At 38.2% G+C, this 23,962-nt stretch overlaps 1 protein-coding gene across 1 annotated transcript in view; it reads left to right on the top strand.

The window, feature by feature from the left end:
* The window catches only part of LOC150095356 (sodium-dependent proline transporter-like), a 190,492-nt gene that overhangs the window by 93,085 nt on the left and 73,445 nt on the right, over positions 1–23,962 (top strand). Inside the window, exon 4 of the mRNA XM_090410664.1 lies at positions 6,568–6,826. Within this exon, the coding sequence (XP_090266790.1) occupies positions 6,568–6,826 (259 nt within the window). The remainder of the gene's footprint in view (positions 1–6,567; positions 6,827–23,962) is intronic.

The raw sequence follows: 23,962 nt of genomic DNA, 5'->3' as shown, positions 1-23,962 counted from the left end.
ACAGCACGTGCGCCCATTCTTTATCCCGTATGGTTGTTACGTTTTCGATCAGTTCTATTTTTCCAAAGCATTCGAAGTGCATTCCTACTAATCTATTAGATATTTGGGGAGGTAGCCAGTGTATTACAATATCTAATTTACGGATTTTTACAATGGGTGTTATATCACATTTTAAGTTATTAATAGACAATGAGTTTAGTTTAACAAAGTTTTCTTTCAGAGACAGATTTTTGAATGATATAATAAATACATAGTTAAATTTTAGTGAACCAAGGTGCCAACCATCGGAACCTCTTACTTTTCCTTTAAGACTTTCAATAATGTCCTCCTCTTGGTATACGGGGAGCCGGTGAGATCACACTTCAGCATACATACTTTTATCCAGTCAAGTTCATCGCGTAAGTTAAGAGATGAAAGAACATCCACGTTGAGGTCTGTTGATACACTGGAAGCAGATGTTTGAGAGCTGATTCCTGATGCTGTTTCCATTATACTTGATGTACCTGGTATTGTAGAGGATGAAACTTTTTCAGAACATGGAACTACACTTGATACTACTTCGCAAACAATGGTCGACATTTAGGGACACGTGCAGTGGTCAACTTCGGCTAACACGACGGCCGCAGACCCACGCTTGTAATCGGCTTACTTTAGACTGCCAACATGTTCCATAAGTTAAATTACTATGAATCCAAGTTTCGTCTAGATACACAATCGGTTTTTTTCTCCTCCCAGAAACGTCTTATTGCTTCAAAATACTTCGTTCAAGATAAAACAATGTCACTTCACTCAATGATAAGTTTCCTTTTATTCTGGGATTTTATTAAGTATTTTCCTTAAAGTTTCTCTTTTCCAATGAAAATAATTTTTTTCTTGAAGCACAGGAATCAATTTCGGAATAGTTGGTACTCTTTTCTCGACTTAAAATTCGTGAATAGTTCTTATAACGTCTACATCAAAATCATTCAAAGCTACGGTTTCGATGGTTTCCTTTACTCTTGCGCTTTTTTTTTTTTAGGAGATTTAAATTTCGGCTTACCTTCACCTTTCGATTCCCTACGAATTCTTTTAACAGTCGACCCCGATACGCCCGCAATTGCACTTGCGCGTTTTATGACTTGAGAAAGGGGGACAAGGAGACGATTCTTTTCGCATAATGTCAGCACATTATTCGATATTCTTTTGCAAGAGCTACTGAAACGTTTAACAACAGAACTTGTTGACTGTACTGGATCCATCATACAAATTAATAATAAAAAAATAATGCGAAAAAGCGACAACAAAAATCAAGCTAATACTAGTACAGCGATAGACAAAGCACGTGATTTCGCATGTTGGCGACCAATTCGGACATCCTTCATTTCTTTCTCCCCTTCAGCATGAATCGACTATTCTTGGCAAAATGCCAAGGAGAGACTACAAACGGTGGGCGAACTATACCACAGAGCACAAAAAAAAAAAAAAAAAAAAAAAAAAAAAAACACGTCTGCACTGGTCAAAGACCTGCTATCACTCCTCCACTGAGCTGCTAATGGTAGCTCAGTGGAAAATTTAATGACAAGGATGAGATTTGCATAAACCGCAATGGATTAGCAGTCCATCGCCTTAACCACTCGGCCACCTCGTCTTGCATGGATAAATGACTTATCAACTACAATCCACCGCTTTTTTGCACATTTTGTGAAATGCACCTAAAATGACACAATTACATTTTTTCTACATGGGGGGGGGGGGTGGCGTCGCCAGATTAGATCGCGCCGTGAGGCAAACAATTAAATATCTCCCCTGATGGATTATAAGACAAAAATATAAGAAAATCTCGAATTGCTATTTTATTTTTATTACAATAGAAACATTAATGCAAAACGATTACATAATAATATTAATTAAATGTTTGCTCTACCGGGATATTGCACAATTAAACTGTTTAAAAAAATGATAAGCCATGTCCGCCTCTATCGATATACTTGCTAGACCAAGCAATCTTTCTTGGGTTATTGCTGTTCGAAAATAATTTTTAATCACTTTGAGCTTAGAAAAACTTCCTTCCGCACTTGCTACGCTAACGTGGCGATGGCGCCTACCGCAATATGGCTGAACAAGTGCCCTTATTATGCTACTATGCCTCTATGCTACACCCTGTTGACAGTACTGACTACATACATAATTAATGTCATATAGAGCTGTAATTTATTTGTGCATTGTTATAAGAGCTGAGGTATGTAAACACCACATCCACTGAGCTACACGGCTCCTAAAATTTAATGACAAGGATGAGATTTACGTAAACTGCAATGGATTAGCAGTCCATCGTGGAAATGTTATACAGGAAAACCTCGCTTAACACGAATTCGATATGCTCGATAATCAGCGCGATTGAGTGAAGTGATACCATTTCTCGCTTTAAGTGAGTGATTAATCAGTTAATGCAATTTTTTTACTTTATGTGAAATTTTTTGTCGCCAATCTGCAGCGAGTGGAAAAGCTGGAAATCATTAAGAGACATGAAAGTGGCGCTAGTAATAATACAATGATGGTGCGAGACCCGGGATAAAGCGAGTCTTTGAACTATATTAATAAGAGCAAAGAATACAAAGAACAAGGAAAAGTTGCTACTGCTTCTTAAGCATGCAGATCATCCAAAATAGAAGCCATTTAATGATAGAAATGGAGCGTCTTGTTACTCTGGATGGGGATTGTAACCAAAAAAAGAATACCTCTTAGTACAGGGAACATTCAGGCAAAAGCTCTCAATATTTTTACCTCATTGAAAGTGACCAAATTTCAAGATGAATGTGAAAGCTTTACTGCGAATTAAGGATGGTTTGACCTTTTTAAAAATCAGGCTGGACTGCATAACGTAAGAATAACTGAGGAATCTCCTAGTGTTGATAAAGATTCTGCAGCCAAGTTTCCTGAAGAATTGCAAAGGATAATTCAAGAGAGTGATTATGACGATTGACAAATATTCAACATTGACGAAATTGATCTCTTTTGGAAGCGTATGCTAGGCCAACAAAAACTACCCTAACTAAAACTGAAGCATCTCAACCAGGATACAGAGTATCTAAAGATCGTCTTACGCTTTTATTAGGAGGCAGTGCAGAAGGTGACTTTAAACTCAAGCCTATGTTAGTTTATCCTGTGCAAAATCCAAGATTTAACATTATTGAAGAAATCAGCACAATTGGAAAAGAACTTGGATTTAATGAACTGGATAATAAAAATGTGAGAAACTTGCTCGATTTCTATTCAGAACAGTTCAGCGAGAATGATCTTCAACTAGAAGAACAGCATTCATATGAATATGTAGACCATAAGGATTGTGAACAAGAAGAGAATGTTACGACTAAGAAGCTAACTGCAAAAAGAACTTGAGGTAGTTTTCAGTCACATGGGGTAAGCTAAGCAACTTTTATTTGATGCTGATCCTAATATTGAACGAAGCTTCGAAGTACACCAAAATCTTGATAAGGTGATTGCCAGCTATCGTAAATTGCATGACAAGATGAATAAGTCAAGCATGAATCAAACATCTTTACTTAATTTTTTTTGTAAAAAAGTAGCTCAATCAAATGTTTAGACATTAAATAAAAATTTAATCAATCTCTAATACTATATTTTTTTCTCATTTATGCTAACTGTTGGATGAATTATAATTATTCCTATAGTTTATTGTATTCTCTTAACACAATTTTGCTTAACGCACACTAATTGATAAATTAATTAATTGCGTTAAGCGAGATTTACTTGTAGAGGCAATAGTAAAGCAATATATATATTTAAAAAATCTTTTTTGACTAATCAGATTATCTTTTTTTTATGTGAATTCCACCCTTGAAAGGTAAACCTATATAGTATATTAGTACTATAGGTTGTTGGTATTAGGTTACTATATGTTGTTATTAGTAAGAAAAGCAGTGTCTCACACCATAAAATAGACATCTATTGTCTAATGACATTCACAAACACCTATGCCCACATGGGATTTGCAGTTGCAGCTCGTTACTTGGAGAGAAGAATGGCTATCTATTTGGTCAACCTCTGTACCAATGAGCCCAAACGTGCAATAGTCAGTTGTCCACGACCTTTCTCATTGCAAGATAGTTCTCTAAATAATTACTTTCTCTGATAATAACTGAGATGACATCTCTCCCACCAGTTGGAGAGAGTGACCATATGGTTTTGACTTGGAAAATGAATAGACATGCAGGAGTCTCAAAGAGACGGAAACATATGCGGAATTATAACGCAGGTGATTATAATAGTCCAAGACGTCAACTTGGGAAAGTTTCATGGAGGGAGGAATTGGAAGGCTGGGATATCATTAGTGCATGGGAAATTATGAAAGAATATTTGTTAGCAGCAATGGTAAGTTGTATACCACGAGTGAACAAGAGAACACAATTTGGAGTGAAGTGGATGAAAAACAATATTAAACAGGAATTGCATGCAAAAAAGAGGCTGTGGAAGAGATATAAGGAGACAGGAGAATAGAAGATGTATGAAGAGTATAAGACAGAGGTCAGAAGAGTGACTAGTATGGTAAGGAAGATGAAACTGGAATATGAGAGAAGATTAGCCCTAAGATCCAAAGAAAATTCTAGGGAATTTTTTAGATATATGGCCAGTAGGAGGAGAAACGACTGTGGAAGAATGATATTGTGGGACAAAAATGGGAACAGAGTGACTGATGCAGAGGACATAGTGGAATTGTTCAATGACCACTTTATTGGAGTATTTCATCCTGGAGGAGTCAGTTGTAATGCTAGAAGGATAGGGCAGGTTCAAGGTTTAGAGGCACAGGAGGAGAGAGTGTTTCAAATACTGAGTACTCTGGATGTCAGTAAAGCTGTGGGACTGGATGGTATTTCACCACGAATTTTGAGAGAATGTGCTAGGGAACTGACAGTGCCTTTGACCTGACTTTTCAATGAGTCTGGCTACTGGAAAGGTGCCCATGGAATGGAAGGAAGGTAAGATAGTACCATTGCATAAGGGCAGTAGCAGACTGGAAGTGTCTAATTATAGACCAGTTTGTGTGTCATTAGTAGTTAGTAAGATCTTGGAGAAAGTAGTGAAGGACCGTATACAGCATTGGCCAGATGAGCGTAATGTTATCTGTGAGAGTCAACATGGATTTGTGCAGTGGTGCTCTTGTTTTAGCAATATGCTAGCCTTTTATGATCAAGAGCATTAGATGAGGGAAAGGCATATACTGCCATTTTCTTAGACTTAGCGAAGGCATTTGACAGGGTGCCACATGATAAGCTGATATTTAAATTGTAGCACGTGGGTCTGAATGTCAGATTGGTCAACTGGATTCAGGATTGGCTGTTCCAATAGGTATCAGAGAGTTGCGTATGATAGGACAGTTGCAAGGTAGCAGAGGGTTACAAGTGGGGTCCCACAGGGCTCAGTGCTGGGACCTATATTGTTTAACCTTTATATCAATGACATTGTCAGTGGATTGCAGAGGGATGTTCAGTTGTTTGCAGATGATGCAAAGCTGGTGAGGATTATTAGTACTAGCGCAGATGCGGCAGCCCTGAAGAGGATTTGAATAAGCTAGATAGATGGGCAAATGAATAGGGGTGTTGGTTTAATGCAGCAAAATGTAAGGTCTTGAGGTTTTGGAAACATCGATGGGATGCTGCATACTCTATGGGAGGAGTTATACTGGAGGAAGTAGGGGAGACAAGAGATCTGGGATTGATGATTGATAGAAACCTGAAATTTAGGGGATATATTGCAAAGGTGGTGAAGGTAACACAGAGGATTGCTGCAATTATGAGAAGGACACTGACCTGCAGATATAAAAGGGTTATCATTCCATTGTATAAATCTCTGTTCAGACCACACTTGGACTATTGTTCTCAGATTTGGTCTCCAGGATTTGAAGGGGATAAATTAACTGTGGAAAGGGTACAAAGGCGGATAACAAAGATGGTTTCAGAACTGTACAATGATAGTTATGAGGATCGGCTGAGGGAAAGTGGACTGGAGAGGTGATATGATTGAGACTTTTGAACTGTTGAGAGGTAGTTACAGGGTTGACACTGGGGAGTTCTTTCGTTTGGTTGAACAGTGGGAAGAAGTAATGAAAAGAGGCCATCCCTGGAATTTACGAAAGGAAACTGTGAGCAAGAGGGTGAGGAGTGGTTTCTTTGCATGGAGGGTGGTTGAACCATGGAATTCATTGCCTGATGGAGTGGTGAGAGCGAGAACGATCAGTGAGTTCAAGGAGTAGTATGATAGATTTTGTGTTTCTTAGGAAGGACCTCCCACGATGAGTCTTTTGACTCCATGGAGGCCTGAATAATAATAATAATAATAAACAAAGATAGTTTTCCTCTTTTTCTGAAATGGTATTATCTTAAAGTAATATGAAAAACAAATTTAAAAATAAAGTAATATGGACAAACTAAAATTTATTAAGGTAAGTAATAATCATTACTTACTTATGTTGATTTATAGAATAAGTATTGGTTGGATCATTTTCATGTCACATTTGTCTTATGATTTATTTACATTAAATGTATGTTTATTGTCTCTGATTGTATATAGGATTTTTATCCTGAAAAAGAAGAACCAATTCCTTATAAAGCAGAAATAAAAAGCCCAGATTCCATTCAGAAATGCTGTGCCTTAGATCCATCTAGAAGCGTAAATGCTATACATTATAACAAGCGGCCTTCTGTGATCAGCATAGTGTCTCGTGGTAACTGGGGAAGCAGATGGGAGTTCCTTCTTTCATGCGTAGGGTTATCAGTTGGCATTGGTAATGTGTGGCGTTTCCCATACTTGGCCTATGAAAATGGAGGAGGTAAGCCACTCTTCTGTATGTATGGGTATGTTCTTGTGCATTTTAATGTGAATAAACTGTGCTCAAGTAAGATTTATATGAAGTAGTTTAGAAAGATATTTAGCATGTTTTTAATTTAAACATATGTTAGATTACGTATATTAATTTTTAATGAATGCTTGGTGCAGAATTATTACACTGAATGCAAGCGAATATTTATGAAGAATTGAATTAAAGAATTATGCTGACCTGTTAGCTGAGTATATAGCATTTCCATCCTCCCCAATGTGGGTTGAACTCCAGCTGCTGCTTGGATGCTTTGTGAAAGTCTTTAGCTGGTAAAAAAAACTGTAGTTTACATTGATTATTGTAAGCACATTGCTTTGTTTAATGGAGGCTTCAAGTGGATTAAAAAATATGTATGATCTCATATCCATTCACTGCATCATAATATGTTAACAGAAATGTAATGACAATGTCACTATAAAGACAAAATCATTGTAAGACATAACAAATACTGAATGTCTGATACAATAGTACCATGAAGTCTACTTTTGAGTTTGGTTTTATGCATGGGCAGTATAATGAGATCAAATACAGAAAATGTTTTTGGTTGTAATGAAAGAATCACTTAATTATTTTCATTATTTATTTATTAGTAGTAGTATCATCAGACTCCCATAAAGTCAAAAGATTCATCAGGGAAAGTCCACTGTCACACATATAGATCATCAAATCATGCTTTCAATGAATTCACTGTCTCTGCACTCACCACACCCTCAGATAATGCATTTCAGTCATCCACTGCCCTAATCTTCATCCCTCTGCTCATACTCTCCATAGATACAGCTTCCAGGGATGCCATTTATTGATCCTACTGTCTCCTCCCATTCTGTGGAATGCTTCATCCAGATTAATCTGGTATGAAGCATTCTTTTACTAACATACGTTTCAGTCATAAATTCTCTGTCATAAATCATAAATTTCAATCATGAATTGTTGTATCCATTGTGTTGGAATGATATTCCAACACAATGGATATGGGAGAGGAGATTGGAAGAGAATTGACAGTGAGATGCAGTGATTAATAATACCCTTGGAGGGTAAATTTTTTTTTTTTTTTTACTCACCTTGGGCTATCGCTGTAGCATGTGGCAGTGAATTTGAGCTGTGCAGAAGAAAGTGATTTTTAATTGGTGAATAGTCCGTTTTTTCCCCGTTTTTCTACGTTTTTGAGTGCTAAATTGTTTCTCTGAATACGAGCGTACTTCAGTGGTTGTTTTTTGGAAGTTAGTTGCTGTCGCAATATAATATATTTTGGTTACCATCGGAATCGAATGCATAACGGTGGAAGACAAAATGAAGCTAAGTTTTCATTACTGTATTTAGTTATATTTCATTTTATTTAATTATATTTAGTGTACTTAAATGTTTTGTTTTGCTTGTAATTGTTTGTACTTTTTTTTATTTATTTAACGGAATTTATTAATCGAATAATTAACGATTATGCTACTTGACAGTAAGGAATGATGGCAGATTCAGCTGCAGTCGCAAGTGGTGTATCGCCAAGTCCTCCGCCATTTAGGAACTCTATTATAAGCAATATCATAAGGGACCTTGCGGCATTGATATGTCTCGGGAATTGGATATGTGGCTTGTGCAAGAGAGCGGAGAGCGTATGTGTGCAAAATGCAGGCAGTGGGAGGAAATAAGTGCATTAGAAATATCAGTATCCAACCTTGTTGCTCCAGGAACAGAGAATGAATGTAGGAAGACAAGTGGTGTGATAGGAGAGAATGAAAAAAATATATATATGAATGAGAAAATAGTTGATAGTGTGGAAGGCATGAGTGACTGTGAAAGTTTAGGAGATGGTTTTGTTTGGGAGAGTGAATTTAGATTAAGAGTAACTGACCTGCAGAGGGAGATAGAGGAGCTGAAAGAGGAAGTGGAATGTCTTGTGAATGAGAGCAGAAGTATGAAAGATAAGATTAGGAGAATGGAAGAGATAAATGCAAGCCGAATCAGAGTAGGGGAGAGAGAGAGAATTTTGGGAGTGTTAGAAGAGGAGAGAAAGGAAACAGTAGAAGAGAGGAAATGAGTGAGAAGTATGGGGAGTGCTAGAAGAGGAGAGAAAGGAAACAAACAGTAGAAGAGAGGGGATGAGTGAGAGGTATGGGGAGTGCTAGAAGAGGAGAGAATGGAAACAGTAGAAGAGGGGGAATGAGAGAGAGGTATGGGAATGCTAGCAGACGAGAGGATGGAAACGGTAGGAGAGATGGAATGAGAGAGAGGTATGGGAATGCTAGAAGACAAGAGGATGGAAACAGTAGGAAAGACGGAATGAGAGAGGGATATGGAAGTGCTAGAAATGGAGAAAATGGAAACAGTAGGAGAGAGGGAATGAGAGAGATGTATGGGAGTGCTAGAAGAGGGGAGAATGGAAACAGTGGGGGAGAGAGAGGTATGGGAATGCTAGAAGAGAGAATAGCAGTAGAGGAGAGGGAATGAGAGAGACCTATGGGGAATGAAAGAAGAGGAGAGAATGGAAACAATAGGAGAGAGGGAATGGTAAGAGGTATAATGAATGGCAACTCAATGATCTGTGGTGTTTAAGATAGTATCTGTGAGGAGTGTTTGCCAGGAGGAACAATAGAAAGGGTGGCTATGGCAATTAAGAGGTGAAAGGGTGGATGAGATGATTGTGATGGTAGGAACAAATGACTTCAGTGGTAATGTAAGTCGGGCAGCGAGAAATATGAGATTTTTGCTTGAGGCTGTACGGAAGAAGACAGAGAGAGGAAAAATAGTGTGCGTGTTGCCTAGGTATGATAATGACGAGCTGAGCAGAAGAGCAGCAATATTGAATGATATAATAGCTAGAATGTGTGACAAGAGAGGACTGGTACATGTGGATGCTTGGAGTGCGTTTGAGGAAAGAGAGGAATTGTATGCGAGAGACCACTTACATTTGAATGAGGAAGGACGTAGGCATCTGGAGAGATTGCTGTTCTGAACGAGTCAGTGTGTCCCAGGGAGGATGATAGCAGGGGTGACCTGTTGTGGGAATGGATACTTGGGAGAAGGGAGATGACATCAGGTAACACTGGGCCCAGTGGAGAATAGAGGGGATAATGCTGGGTATAGAAACAATGGCATTTATATGCTTTATACTAATGCCAGGAGTATCCGGAATAAGGGAGAGGAATTGGTGGCGCAGATAGCATCAGCCTAGCCAAAAATTATTGGGATCACTGAGATGTGGTTGACAGAAGAGGATATAACAGGAATAGAAGTCGCTGAGTACATCATTTTTCGGTAGGATAGGAGGGGAAAGCATAGTGGTGGGGTACTGCTTATGATAAGTGACGACTTATATCCTCTAAGAGTGGAGGCTTTGGAAGGCAGTGAGACAAATGATTTTGAGAGTATATGGTGTGAGGTAGAGGCGGACAAGACAGGATATTTAGCAGGGTGTTGCTACAGACCCAGGAGCACAGAGGATGGGGACCAGGAGATGTTTAGACAGTTAAGTTTGGCAAGTGCAAGAAGAATGATTGTTATTGGAGATTTTAACTACAGCAGTATAAATTGGAGAGAGGAAGATGCATGTAGCAATAGGGGAATGGAATTTCTAGAATTCTTGAGGGACAAATGTCTTAGACAACACGTAACAGAGGGAACAAGAGGTTCAAGAGTTTTGGATTTGGTTATAGCATCAGAAGAGTTGATAATAACTGAGATGATATCTCTCCCACCAGTTGGAGAGAGTGACCATATGGTTTTGACTTGGAAAATGAATAGACATGCAGGAGTATCAAAGAGACAGGAACTTATGTGGAATTATAAAGCAGATGATTATAATAGTCTTAGGTGTCAACTTCGGGAAGTTTCATGGAGGGAGGAATTGGAAGGCCGGGATATCGTTAGTGCGTGGGAAATTGTGAAAGAATATTCATTAGCAGCAATGGTATGTTGTATACCACGAGTGAGGAAGAGGACACAATTTGGAGTAAACAGGAATTGCATGCGAAAAAGAGGCTATGGAAGAGATATAAGGAGACATGTGAAGAGAAGATGCATGAAGAATATAAGACACAGGCCAGAAGAGTGACTAGTGTGGTAAGGAAAGCGAAACTGGAATATGAGAGGAGATTGGCAAATCCCAGGGAATTTTTTAGCTATGTGGCCAGTAAGAAGAGAAATGACTGTGGAAGAATGATATTGTGGGATAAAAATGGGAATAGAGAGAGAGACTATCAGTCAGTTGTATGGAATTGTTCAATGGACACTTTATTGGAGTATTTCATCCTACAGGAGTCAGTTTTAATGCTAGAGGAATAGGGCAGGTTCGAGGTGTAGAGGTACAGGAGGAGAGTGTTTCAGATACTGAGTACTCTGAATATCAGTAAAGCTTTGGGACTGGATGGTATTTCACCACGAGCTTTGAGAGAATGTGCTAGGAAACTGACAGTGCCTTTAACCTGGCTTTTCAATGAAAGTCTGGCTGTGGGAAAGGTGACCAGGAAATGGAAGGAAGGTAAGATAGTGCCATTGCATAAGGGTAGTAACAGACTGGAAGCGTCTAATTATAGGCCAGTTTGTGTGTCATCAGTAGTTAAGTTCTTGAAGAGAGTAGTGAGGGACTGTATACAGCAGTGGGCAGATGAGAGTAATGTTATTTGTGAGAGTCAACATGGATTTATGAAGGGGTGCTCTTGTTTTAGTAATATGCTAGCCTTTTATAATAAAGTTACAAGAACATTAGATGAGGGAAAGGCATATACTGCAGTTTTCTTAGACTTAGCGAAGGCATTTGACAGGGTGCCACATGATAAGCTGATATTTAAGTTGCAGCACATGGGTCTGGATGTCAGATTGGTCAACTGGATTCAGGATTGGCTGTTCCAATAGGTATCAGAGAGTTGTGTATGGTGGAGCAGTTTCAAGGAGGCAGAGGGTTACAAGTGGGGGTCCCACAGGGCTCAGTACTAGGACCTATATTATTTAACCTTTATATCAATGACATTACCAGTGGATTGCAAGGGGATATTCAGTTGTTTGCAGATGATGCGAAGCTAGGAAGGATTATTAGTAATAGTGCAGATTATTAGTAATAGCCCTGCAAGAGGATTTGAATAAGCTAGATAGGTGGGCAAATGAATGGGGGTGTTGGTTTAATGCAGCAAAATGTAACGTTTTGAATTTTTGGAAACATTGATGGGATGCTGAATACGCTATGGGAGGAGTTATACTGGAGGAAGTAGGGGAGACAAGAGACCTGGGGTTGATGATTGATAAAAACCTGAAATTTAGGGGACATATTGCAAAGGTGGTGAAGGTAACACAGAGGATTGCTGCAATTATGAGAAGGACACTGACCTGCAGAGATAAAAGGGTTATCATTCCGTTGTATAAATCTCTGATCAGACCACACTTAGACTATTGTTCTCAGATTTGGTCCCCAGGATTTGAAGGGGATAAATTACCTGTGGAAAGGGTACAGAGATGGATGACAAAGATGGTTTCAGGACTGTACAATTTTGGTTATGAGGATCGGCTGAGGGAATGTGGACTGCAGAGTTTGGTGGATAGAAGAAGGAGAGGTGATATGATTGAGACTTTTAAACTGTTAAGAGGTAGTTACAGGGTTGATACTGGGGAGTTCTTTCGCTTGGTTGAACAGTGGGAGGGAGTGATGACAAGAGGCCATCCCTGGAAGTTAGGAAAGGAAACTTGAAGCAAGTGAGTGAGGAGTAGTTTCTTTGCATGGAGGGTGGTTGAACAGTGGAATCCATTGCCTGATGGAGTGGCGATAGCGAGAACGGTCAATGAGTTTAAGGAGTGGTATGATAGTCTTTGTGTTTCTTAGGGGGGGACCTCCCCTCGATGAGTCTTGACAGAATTTATGTTCTTAGGAAAGGACCTCCTACGATGAGTCTTTTGACTCCATGGAGGCCTGAACAATAATAATATTAGTAGAGCTTGTTGTTTCAAGTTCAGTGCTGGTCCTGAGGACTTTGTGTTTAAAGCTTTAGTCTCTAGGGAAGAATGAATTTCATCTGAAGGACCAGCATACTGCACCTGATACAACAGGCTCTGCTTACATTATTCCAACACAATGGATACAACAACAAAAAAAAAAACCCTTGCCAAACTCCTTATATAAAACTACAAACCTCATCCTCCCATTCCCCCCAACCAGACTATACCTATGCTATATCTTTACCCTACATCAAAGATACAACTGAGCTTCCTTATGAAACATAGAGTGGTATACAAAACTTTAAACAAAGTTTCCACCTTCCTAAGACAAATCAGTGATCACTAGGATCCTCTCTTCTTCCCAGGTGGCTATAGTATCTCTTGCCAGTGTGAAACTCAGTTTTTCAGACAGCCAGGACAAACTACCTTGGTCAGAACAAAATACATAAAATTACATCCAGTATAGATAATCAAAAAAAAAACAGACCACCACAACATGCCTTGGAGAAAGACCATTCATCAGATGGAAGAAGCCAGTCTATTTCACGAATTTCAGTTTAAATTGGAGAGATTGTTCCTGGAAACAAAAGTTCTACAGAACCCAGTTAGCTGCAACATAACCGTTAGTGTGATCCTGCACAGATTTTGATACACATACCATGATGGGCACCACTGTTGCCATCATGCACATGACTTTCCTGATTCTCAAGGTCATTTAATTCCTATTTTTCATTGACTGTGATTTGAAATGTGATAGATAGCACTTAATTATATAGTAGTAGAAACAGTTCAGATTTGAACTGTAAAGGAACTAATGTTCTAGAAAGACACCTAGGAGGGGCTGGATAAAAATGAAATTAATTCAGAAAATACGGCATGTCTCCCTTCAACTCCTCCTACATTAATCCACAAAATCATAACAAAACAATTTCCAACCCTTATATTCAAGGTACATCAGAAAATATAACTGAGTTTATCTGCAATTATAATTTCCTTACCACTTTCAAACTACACATCCAACTTACAAGTATCATCTGTTCTCCTAAAAATCATCCTCTCATAGTTCGGAGTGTATAAAGTTTTGTGTATATGAAACTTGTCCTACTTTGGACAGACTGCTAGATCTGTTATCATTCAACTTGAAATTGATTACCTACAGTCATGTACATGGGAAGTAAGGATGGCAGACCAGGCTCTGAACAATTCTTTCACTCAAGATTAAATGGAAAAAGACTTTGCTGCATAGAAGTCAATATAGATATCAGAGACTATTTTAGAATCAGCATTAACAATGAAGTATTGGACAAATCTCAACAAACATGGCATCATTAATTTGTCAAAGATCTTGAAGAAGAATATTATGACAAGCTTAGTAAGAAACTTGAATCTGTGCCATGGCATAAAACTCTGCAACGGATAGATGTTAGTAGTGCATGGGAAATAGTTAAGGGGCAACTAGAGGAAGCAGCCTGGTTGGCCAAGTGGTTAGCGTATCCACTCTCCAGTCAAAAGGTTACAAGGTTACAGGTTCGAATCCCACTGAGGGCATGGATGTTTGTGATTGTCTGTGAAAATACTAGTTGTGGTCCTTTCCTTTAGTGTTACATGGTGATTGGCATTCATTTTACACAAATTATGGACTCTACAACTGTGCTGTGTTATAAAGAATTATTTTTAATTTCCTGACTTTTCGACCTTCATATATTAAGATCATCATCTGGAGTACACATATACGCATATAAGTTTTTTACCTTGGGCATAATATATGTTAACATATATTATACCCAAGGTAAAAAACTTTCTACATCTATCTCTCATCCTGAGATTTTTATTTAATAAGGTCAAAGCACCTTATGGTAACTTGTGTTGGTAAAATACTTATAAGCTCTGTATTACTTACCCTTGGTATTTCTAAGCCTGGCTCCCACTGATGAGACCTCAATAAAGGTCGAAACCGGTCTGGGTAGTGGCCCCTTGCCTTTAATGCATAGCATCATACATCTTCTCAAGGAGATGGGCATTGCATTAAGGGTAAATATTAAGAATAGTGATCAGAGCTTATTCCACCTTTACGACGAGTTGCCTAGACTTGCACTACTTTGCGGGTCGCTTAGACTCACACACTACGTGCAGGCGCAAACTTGACTTATTTGTCTGTTTGCTTACCTGGAAAATGGAGTAAAACCAGGTTTAAAATAGATTGGTATCTTTAACATACATATATTATATATACAGAGACAAGCTAAATTGCATTTCACACAGTATGCTGAAGAGACAATGAATTGATCAAAGGTTATTCTACTGGCCTGACCTCTAGTGAAAATAAAATAAAATTATAACCAGCAACCTAACAAAATCGAAAATGACAACGCCGAAATCACTAAAATTAAATGTGGACATCGTAATTACTAGAGCTGATAAAGGCAGTGCCACAGTTATTCTAAATCAAACTACTTATTTGGAAAAAATTAATCTAATAGTCTTGGACAACAGCATCTATTAACTTGTTAACTATGATCCTATCAATCGAATAAAAAAAAAAACTGAGAAGCTATTTAAATCAGTCACCATATGGCCCAAAATACCATTAAAAATTTACTTCCATACTAATCTCGTTTCCCGAAAATTTACGGTCTACCAAAGATTCCCAAAAAACACACCATTCTGGCTGATAGTCGAAGGGTGTAGACAACTCCAATTATCACCTAGCCAAGAAACTAGAGTCAACACTCAAGGAGTTGGTAGGTCATTCCCCCTCCTATATTAAAAATACACAACACTTTAATCAAAGAAATCACACTGGTGGAAAAGATGATTTATTAGTCAGTTTTGATGTCTCTGCCTTCTTCACAAATGTCCCAATCAACAACAATCCTTTTATTACAGGACAAATTCCCTCCTGATATCACAGTGCTCTTTGTGCATGGACTATGTTCTGGCTATTTTGTGTGGCAAAACACTTTCTAACGATAAATCTTGAATCTTGACAGACTATGTTCTTAGGAAGGACCTCCCACGATGAGTCTTTTGACTCCATGGAGGCCTGAATAATAATAATAATAATAATAATAATAATATAAAAGGCACAGCCATGGGCTCACCATTATCTCCCTCACCCCAATTGCTAACTTTTACATGGAACATTTTGAGCAACATGTTATAGATTCTTCTCCTTTAAAACCCAAAAACGATGTTTTTGCTATCTGGCCCTGTGGCTGCCAGACATTAGACATTTTCCTCAGCCACCTAAGCATATAACACCATACAATTCACAATTGAGATTGAAAAGCAGAACACACTTCCATTTCTAGATACACTTGTCACATGTCTTCCTTCACTGTTTACCAGAAGCCGACACATACTGAAAACCCGGTGACCAGATTTGGTCACCGGGTTTTCAGAAGGATGAAGATATGTTGGAAAGGGTCCAAAGGAGACTGACTAAGGTATTAGTCTGACCTCTGGAATGTAGAGTATGAGGAAAGATTGAGAAGATGTAATTTGCAGAGTCTGGTGGACAGGAGGAAGAGAGGAGATATGATAGAGACCTACAAGTTGGTAAGGGGTTGTTATAGGATCAATGCTGGAGAAGTTTTACAGAGAATAGTGGGAGATCAGGGGAGAACCAGCAGTCATCCCTGGAAACTGTATAAAGAGGGTGTGAGTAGGGGAGGTGAGAGGCATGTTTTTTTCGTGCAGAATTGTAAATGATTAGAATGCCTTGCCTGAGAATGTGGTGTCTGCAAAGAGTTTGAATGTGTTTAAAACATGGTATGATGAGCTGTGTGTGTGATAAAAGGACCTCCCAGATGAGTCTTTGACTCCATGAGGTCTTGTGGTGGTAATAATAATATATACACATAAACTCCTACCACCACCAACACAAAAACTAGGGGTCATTAATACACTAAAAAACAGGGCTTTGAATATTTGCTCCAATGAACAAGCACTTAAAGATGAATTAAACGTTATCAACAATAGCTTCCTAAAATGGTTACAGCCAAAATACTATCAACCAAATTCTCTACAAGACCTTGCTTAAAAACAAAAATAAACAAGACTACAATAAAACTGTAACCATTCCATACATTAAAAGGATATCAGACAAAATAATCAGAATACTACAAAAATACAACCTTAAAGCCACCTTTAAACCTCCTGCAAAAGTAAAGAACTTACTCAACTCATCCAAGGATCCATTCCCTCTGCTGGCACACCCTGGAGTATACCGTATTCATTGCACCTGTAATTTGCCCCTATTTAGGGGAAACAGGTTCTTAGGATATTGCAAAAGCTTAATGTAAATACAGCTGTGGGATTAGATATGATATCAGCTAGGGTTTGCAAGAATGTGTAAGGGAACTGGAAATGCCTTTGACTGGCTCTTTAATTTAACTCTCAGCTCTGATAATTCCAAGGGAGTGGAAAGAGGGCAAAATAATTCCCTTTCATAAGGGAGGTTCTAAGACTGCAGTAACAAATTATAGACCAATCAGTATCTCAGGCATAGAGGTAAAAGTACTAGAAAACTTGGTCAAAAAGAGAATTCAAGAATGGGTAGATAAAAATATGATACTGTATGAGGGTCAACATGGCTTTGTAATGGATCGGTCATGCTTTAGTAATTTACTAACTTTTATAATAGAGTAACAGCTGAGTTGGATAAAGGAAATGACTACATGATTTTGCAAAGGCATTTGACAGAATATTATGTGGTACTCTGTTATGGAAATTAGAACAAATGGAGATGGATATGATACTGGTTAAGTGGATAAGAAGTGTAACTGCTGGACAGATCACAAAAAGTGGTTTTGGAGGGCAGAATCGAGGCGGAAAGAGGTGACTAGTGGTGCTCTGCAAGGTTCAGTGCTGAGACCATTGCTGTTTTAATTTGTACATAAATGATATAAGAAATAACCTGAAAGGAAATATTCAGTTGTTTGCTGATTATATGAAATTAGGCAGAGTAATTATTATTATTTGACCCCTCCAAGGAGTCTAAAGATTCATCGAGGGATGGCAGTTGCTCTACAAATCTGTCTCCACCACTCAATCCACCAACTGACCTCAACTCCACCAATGCCATCTACTGCCGACCACCACCACCACCACTAGTGTTTCCACAGACAATCGCAAACATCCATACCCATGGCAGGATTCGAACCTGCAGCCTTCTGGCTGGAGAGTGGATATGCTAACCACTCTGCCAAAAAGGCCGATAACATGGGTTGTGTTAGGGTACTTTTATTTCCGCTTTCAGAATTATCCCAAATTTCATTTTACGCCCAATTCTATATGGCTAAATCTGTATATGCAATGGTAAGCAGTCTGACTAAAAAAATTATGCAACAGAACTAGTGCTTCTGTTTGATTCTGTTTGGCAGCATTTTTCGAATCATTGAAACAATTATTTGACTTCTTTATCACATCTGCAACTTCATGGGAACTTCAATGAATAGACTTCCTCCTCTTCCATTTATAGTAAAGGGAAGATTGTGTTTTGTGGTGCTGAGAAACTGATGGGAGGATGAGGCAGGTGACTAAGACTGTGACAATGCCCTGATGAAAATTTTTTTCATTTCATGACAAAAAGAGAGGGGGGGGGAGAGAGAGAGAGAGGAATCATCCCCAGGAAACGAATTATGAACATAGCCAGTAATGATGTGTTAAGTAAACTTTTTAACTAAAGGGTGGTGAATGAGTGGAATGAACTGCCAGCAGAGGTTATAAATGCGCCATCAGCAAATGGGCTAAGGAGAGATATGAGGGGCATTGTGTGGTAATGGTTAGTATATGTCAGATAATAATAATAAAGGAATCTCTCAATTATGTGACCTTCAAATAAATCGACTCTTAATATCATATTATCCCATCAGACTCTGCACACAGCATTATGTAACCATACACTTTATTAACCATACCCTCAGTTAACTATGTAGCAAACTGATTTCCCAAAGTGACTGGATAATTGAGAGATTACTATAATAACAATAATGGAATGGAGAGAATTTTAATAAATATTTCATCAGTAAAACTGAACATGAATACACTCCATAATTAAATAGAATATTAGACAGTAATAGTTAATGAGAGTAATAGTTAATCAAGGAAAAAAAAAGAGCTTGCAGGATGATTTAAATAGCCAAGAAATTACATTTTTGGTTTAATCCATTAGCCAAATGTAAGCAAACAAAGTTCGTGTATGAAGTAACTTCAAGACTGGGCAACTTATATACAGAGGCTAATGATTTCATATCACCATAGTATTCCATAATGCAAAGCATTGGGTCTAGATAGTGACACTTCCCATAATGAATAGTATTATACATGTCTGTAAGGATATGTGCTTTGCATTATGGGATACCAAGGCAAGTGATGCAAAGTCATTAGCCTTTATATACTAGTTGCCCAGTCGTGAAGTTACTTCACATGCAAACTTTGTTAGCTTGCACTTAATAAAGGATACAACCCAGAATGTAATTTCCTGGCATCTTTAATTTATAGTATAACCAAGTGGAAAAACTTTGAACAATGAGAAGTTGGTTTGATGAATTTGGAGTTGAACTGCAAATGGATGTTTACTGGCAGCTGCTTGTGTTTGTATATGTGTACAGGAAAGTGGAGAGATTGTAGCAGCCAATTCAGAGGAGCAGCACTCATGAATATACCTGTAGAAGAGACATAATGGAGCAACAGAATATCTATAGTAAAAGTGACTGGAGAGGGGGGGGGATCATCAATTAAGTGAGCTGCTCACTTAATTTTTTGTACATGCAAGCATTCTGAGAAATTTTAGGTGCTACTACAAATGTGGGGAACAGTATTTAATGTTGGACAGATTTGAGCTTTATTAAGTACCATTTGGAATGGAAAAGAATACTAAGGCTTTTAGAGGCTGAAGAAGCTATGGATGCGTTACGTTCATGCCAGGATAGATTGGATGTGAAAGTTAACCCAAAGAGAGAGAACTGGTCTTGGTTGGCAAGAGGAATATTGACAAAAGTCAGGGAGTGAGTAGAATGGTCGTTCTTTCTAGAAATGAGATAAGACTGCATTTTGGTGGCCATGAATAGCAAGCTACAAAATTCTCAATAATGCTACAAATACTATAGTCTTTAAATAGTGGCAGGCTGGGTGACAGCTTGTTAGATTGGGGAGCCTGCCATGATGGATATGATTGTAAGTTAGATACTATTATGAATGTCACAGCTACAAGGATTCATTGAAAGAGAGTATTCTCCTCTACTGTACACAACTTGCCATTTCCACTACTTACCTAATCCAAAACTACACGGCACCATCTGATGCCCACCACCAATAATATTTTTTGGCAGAAAATTGGGTGTGCTCAGTAAATTTTTAACAACAACAACAAAAAAAAAGTCCATTTCAATAATGCTAACTTAAGAACCAGTATTGGTAATGAAACCAACACAATAAAATCCTCCTTACTACTAATCCTTATCTTTTTTTTTAATAGCTCACATTGGCCAACTACCTATATTTCACATGCTAGTGCATACCACCTTTTTCAAATGGTGCCAGCTTTTGTGATGATTGTAGGGCTGGTAATTATTTTGCAAGACTTCAAGCACATGGACATAGATCAGGAGGAGGAACAGCAACAAGGAGGGAAGGAAATGGAATTTATTAATGGAAATGGAAGTAGCACCAGTGTTACTCCATAAGAAAAGCAATTATCATTGCAATATATTTAATTTGGGATGTCTGGTAGTCATGGGGACAATTTGTGTGTGATCATTGATGATAAATAGTAAATTCTTCAGCATCTTTTGTAAAAGGTAGGTTCTGCCTTAGTAATTTACTCACATTTTATAATTGAGTGAGAGCTGAATTGCATAAGAGAAATGTCAAATGGCATTGCAAAGTTTAGAAGCACCATTGTGCTTCTAAACTTTGCAATGCCATTTGACAGAATACTGCACTGGAAACTATTACATAATTACACCAGTACAGGATTGAAGTTTAGAGAATATATTGTGAAGAAGGTAGCCAAAATGACACATCAGATTACATGGTATTTTTGAAGGTGCATGGGAGGTGATCAAGAGATGTTTAAAGAAAGTATTATCAGCATGTATATGCAGAATCAGAAGGAAAAATCAGGTAGGAGTTAGACTGATGAATAGAATCATTAAGCAAGAGTTGCACAAAAAGAAAGTTGGGGAGTGAATATAAAGAAATAGATGATCAGCACGACCATGAACAGTACAAGGTTCAGGCATGAAGGATGACCTGTACAGTCATCCTCTAGGAATTTTTCAGGGAAGGCCAAAGTCAATTATCAGAGAATGCTAACTGATGAGGCCAAAATTCATAAAGAATTCTTTCCCTATGTTGCAAGTAAAAGGAGAAATGAACATGGATGATTTTATGGATGAAGGATAGCGTTGATAGTGGGGAGGTAATAGAAGAAAATCAAACAGTTGAATCACTGATTAAACATTTTGTAGTGATATACCATTGAACTGGTGATGTTGCAATGCCAGATGTGAAATTGACTGATGGGAGAATAGAGATTGAAGAAATTGAGGTGCTTAAAATGTTACAGAACCTCAGTGCAAACACAGCCATTTGATTAGATGTCACATTAGAAAGGGTATTACAAGAATGTACAAGGGAATTATCAGCTCCTCTGACCAAACTGTTTAATTTAAGCCTCAGTACTGGGAAGGTACCAGTGGAATAGAAAAAAGGGAAAATTAGTCCCACAGCATAAAGGAACTCCAAGACAGAAGTAGCAAATTATAGGCCAGTTAGGATCTCAAGAGTGGTGGTTATGGTATAGCAAAAATTGGTGAAAGACAGAATTCAAGACTTGATGTGTAGGAATATGATACTTTATAAGGGACAACATGATCTTGTTAGGAGTAGGTCCTCCCTTAGTAATTTGCTTACTTTTTATAATATAGTGACAGTGGAGTTGGACAAGGGAAATGGCTACTCAGTGAGAAAATGGCTAGACTTTTCAAAGAATTTGACAAGATTTGACATAGAACTCTGTTGTATAAATTGGAGCAAATGGAGATGGATATGAATCTGGTGATTTTGATTAGAGGGTGGCTGACAAACAGATACCAAAGAGTGGTTTATTAATGGAGCTAAGTCCAGGAGAAGGCAGGTGACCAGTGGTGTACCACAAGGCTTTGTACATTGTCCTCTATTGTTTAATTTATATATTAGTGATATAGAAAATGCTTTAACAGGAAATATTCAGTTGTTTACTGATGATGCAAAACTAGGAAGAGCAATCATAAATGAAGGTGATACAGTTGATCATGCAGGAAATGCATGGAAAAGCTTATGTGTTGGATGTACTAGTCCCATTGTTATTTATTTATTTATTTTTTTTTTTTCGGCAGAGGTCAGGCCAATAATTGTTGTAACGGTTGGTCAGAAACTTTAACAAACCATGTAGATTGTAGTGTCACTTGTTTTCTGTATATAGTGCATATGCTCCAGAAGATGACCTTGATATAAAGGTCGAAACATCAACAGTGGATCTTAGTTTATATTAAACTAAAGTTTTACTCAAACACGGTAGTTGTCTCCATAATTTTCCAAAATATATTGGGATCACCATGTCAGCCTAAAAGAAATTATTATAATAGTCTTAGGCATCAACTAAGGTCAGTTCCATGGAGGACAGAATTGGAAGGCCAGGATATCATTAATGCTTGGGAAATTGTGAAGGAATATTTGTTAGCAGCAATAGTAAGCTATATTGCACAAGTGAAGAAGTGGAAGTGGACACAATTTGGTGTAAAGTGGATGACAAACAATATCAAATAGGCACTGCAGTTGAAAAAGAGATTGTGGAAGAGAGATAAGGAGTGGGATGGAGGGCAGATACACGAAGAATATAAGATGCAGGCCAGGAGAGTGACCAGTATGGTGAAGAAAGCAAAACTGGAACATGATAAGAAATTGGCACTAAGATCCAAAGAAAATCCTAGGGAATTTTTTAGCTATGTGGCCAGTAGGAGGAAAAATTATTGTGGAAGAATGACATTGTGGGATAAAAATGGGAATAGAGTGACTGATGCAGAGGACATAGTGGAGTTGTTCAATGAACAGTTTATTGGAGTATTTCTTCCTGGACAAATAGGTTTTAATACTAGATGAATAGGGTAGGTTCGAGGTTTAGAGGTGTAAGATGAGAGTGTGTTCCAAATACTGAGTACTCTGAATGTCAGTAAAGCTGTGGGACTGGATGGTATTCTACCATGGGTTTTGAGAGAATGTGCTAAAGAACTGACAGCTCCATTGACCTGGCTTTTCATTGAAAGTCTGGCTACAAGAAAGGTACCCAAGGAATGGAAGGAAGGTGAGATAGTGCCATTGCATAAGGGTGGTAGCAGACTGGAAGTGTCTGATTATAGGCAGTTTGTGTGTTATCAGTAGTTGTTAAGGTCTTGGAGAAATTAGTGAGGGACTATATACAGCGTTGGGCAGATGACGGCAATGTTATCTGTGAGAACCAACATGGATTTGTTAAGGAGTTCTTGCTTTAGTAATATGATTGCCTTTTATAATAAAGTGACAAGAGCAGTTGATGAGGGAAAGGCATATACTGCCATTTTTTTTGGATTTTGCAAAGGCATTTGACAGGGTGCCACATGATCAGCTGATATTCAAGTTGCAGCACATGGGTTGAAATGTCGGGTTAGTCAAATGGATTCAGGATTGACTGTCTGATAGGTATCAGAGAGTTATGTATGGTGAGGGAATATCAAGAAAGCAGAAGGTTACGAGCGGGGTTCCAAAGGGCTCAGTACTGGGAACTGTATTATTCAACCTTTATACCAATGACATTATCATTGGATTGCAAGGGGATATTCATTTGTTTGCAGATGATGTGAAGCTGAGAAGGGTTATCAGTAATAGTGCAGATGTGGCAGCCCTGCAAGAGGATTTGAATAAACTATATAGAGGAAAATGAATTGTGGTGTCGGTTTAATGCAGCAAAATGTAAAGTCTTGAAGTTTGGGATCCATCGATAGCAGGATGCATACTCGATTGGAGGAGCTATACTGGAGGAAGTAGGGGAGACTAGATCTGCAGGGAAGATGGTTCATAGAAAACTGAAATTCAGGGAGCATATTGCAGAGGTGGTGAAGGTAACCCAGAGGATTGCTGCAATACTGAGAA

The sequence above is a fragment of the Typopeltis vanoorti genome, chromosome 20 (genome assembly GCF_054136105.1).
Source record: "Typopeltis vanoorti isolate ZY-2024b chromosome 20, IOZ_Tvanoo_1.0, whole genome shotgun sequence".
NCBI classification, from domain to species: Eukaryota; Metazoa; Arthropoda; class Arachnida; order Uropygi; family Thelyphonidae; genus Typopeltis; species Typopeltis vanoorti.
Note: the sequence above shows the minus strand (reverse complement) of the source record. Positions and strands in the feature narration are given on the sequence as shown.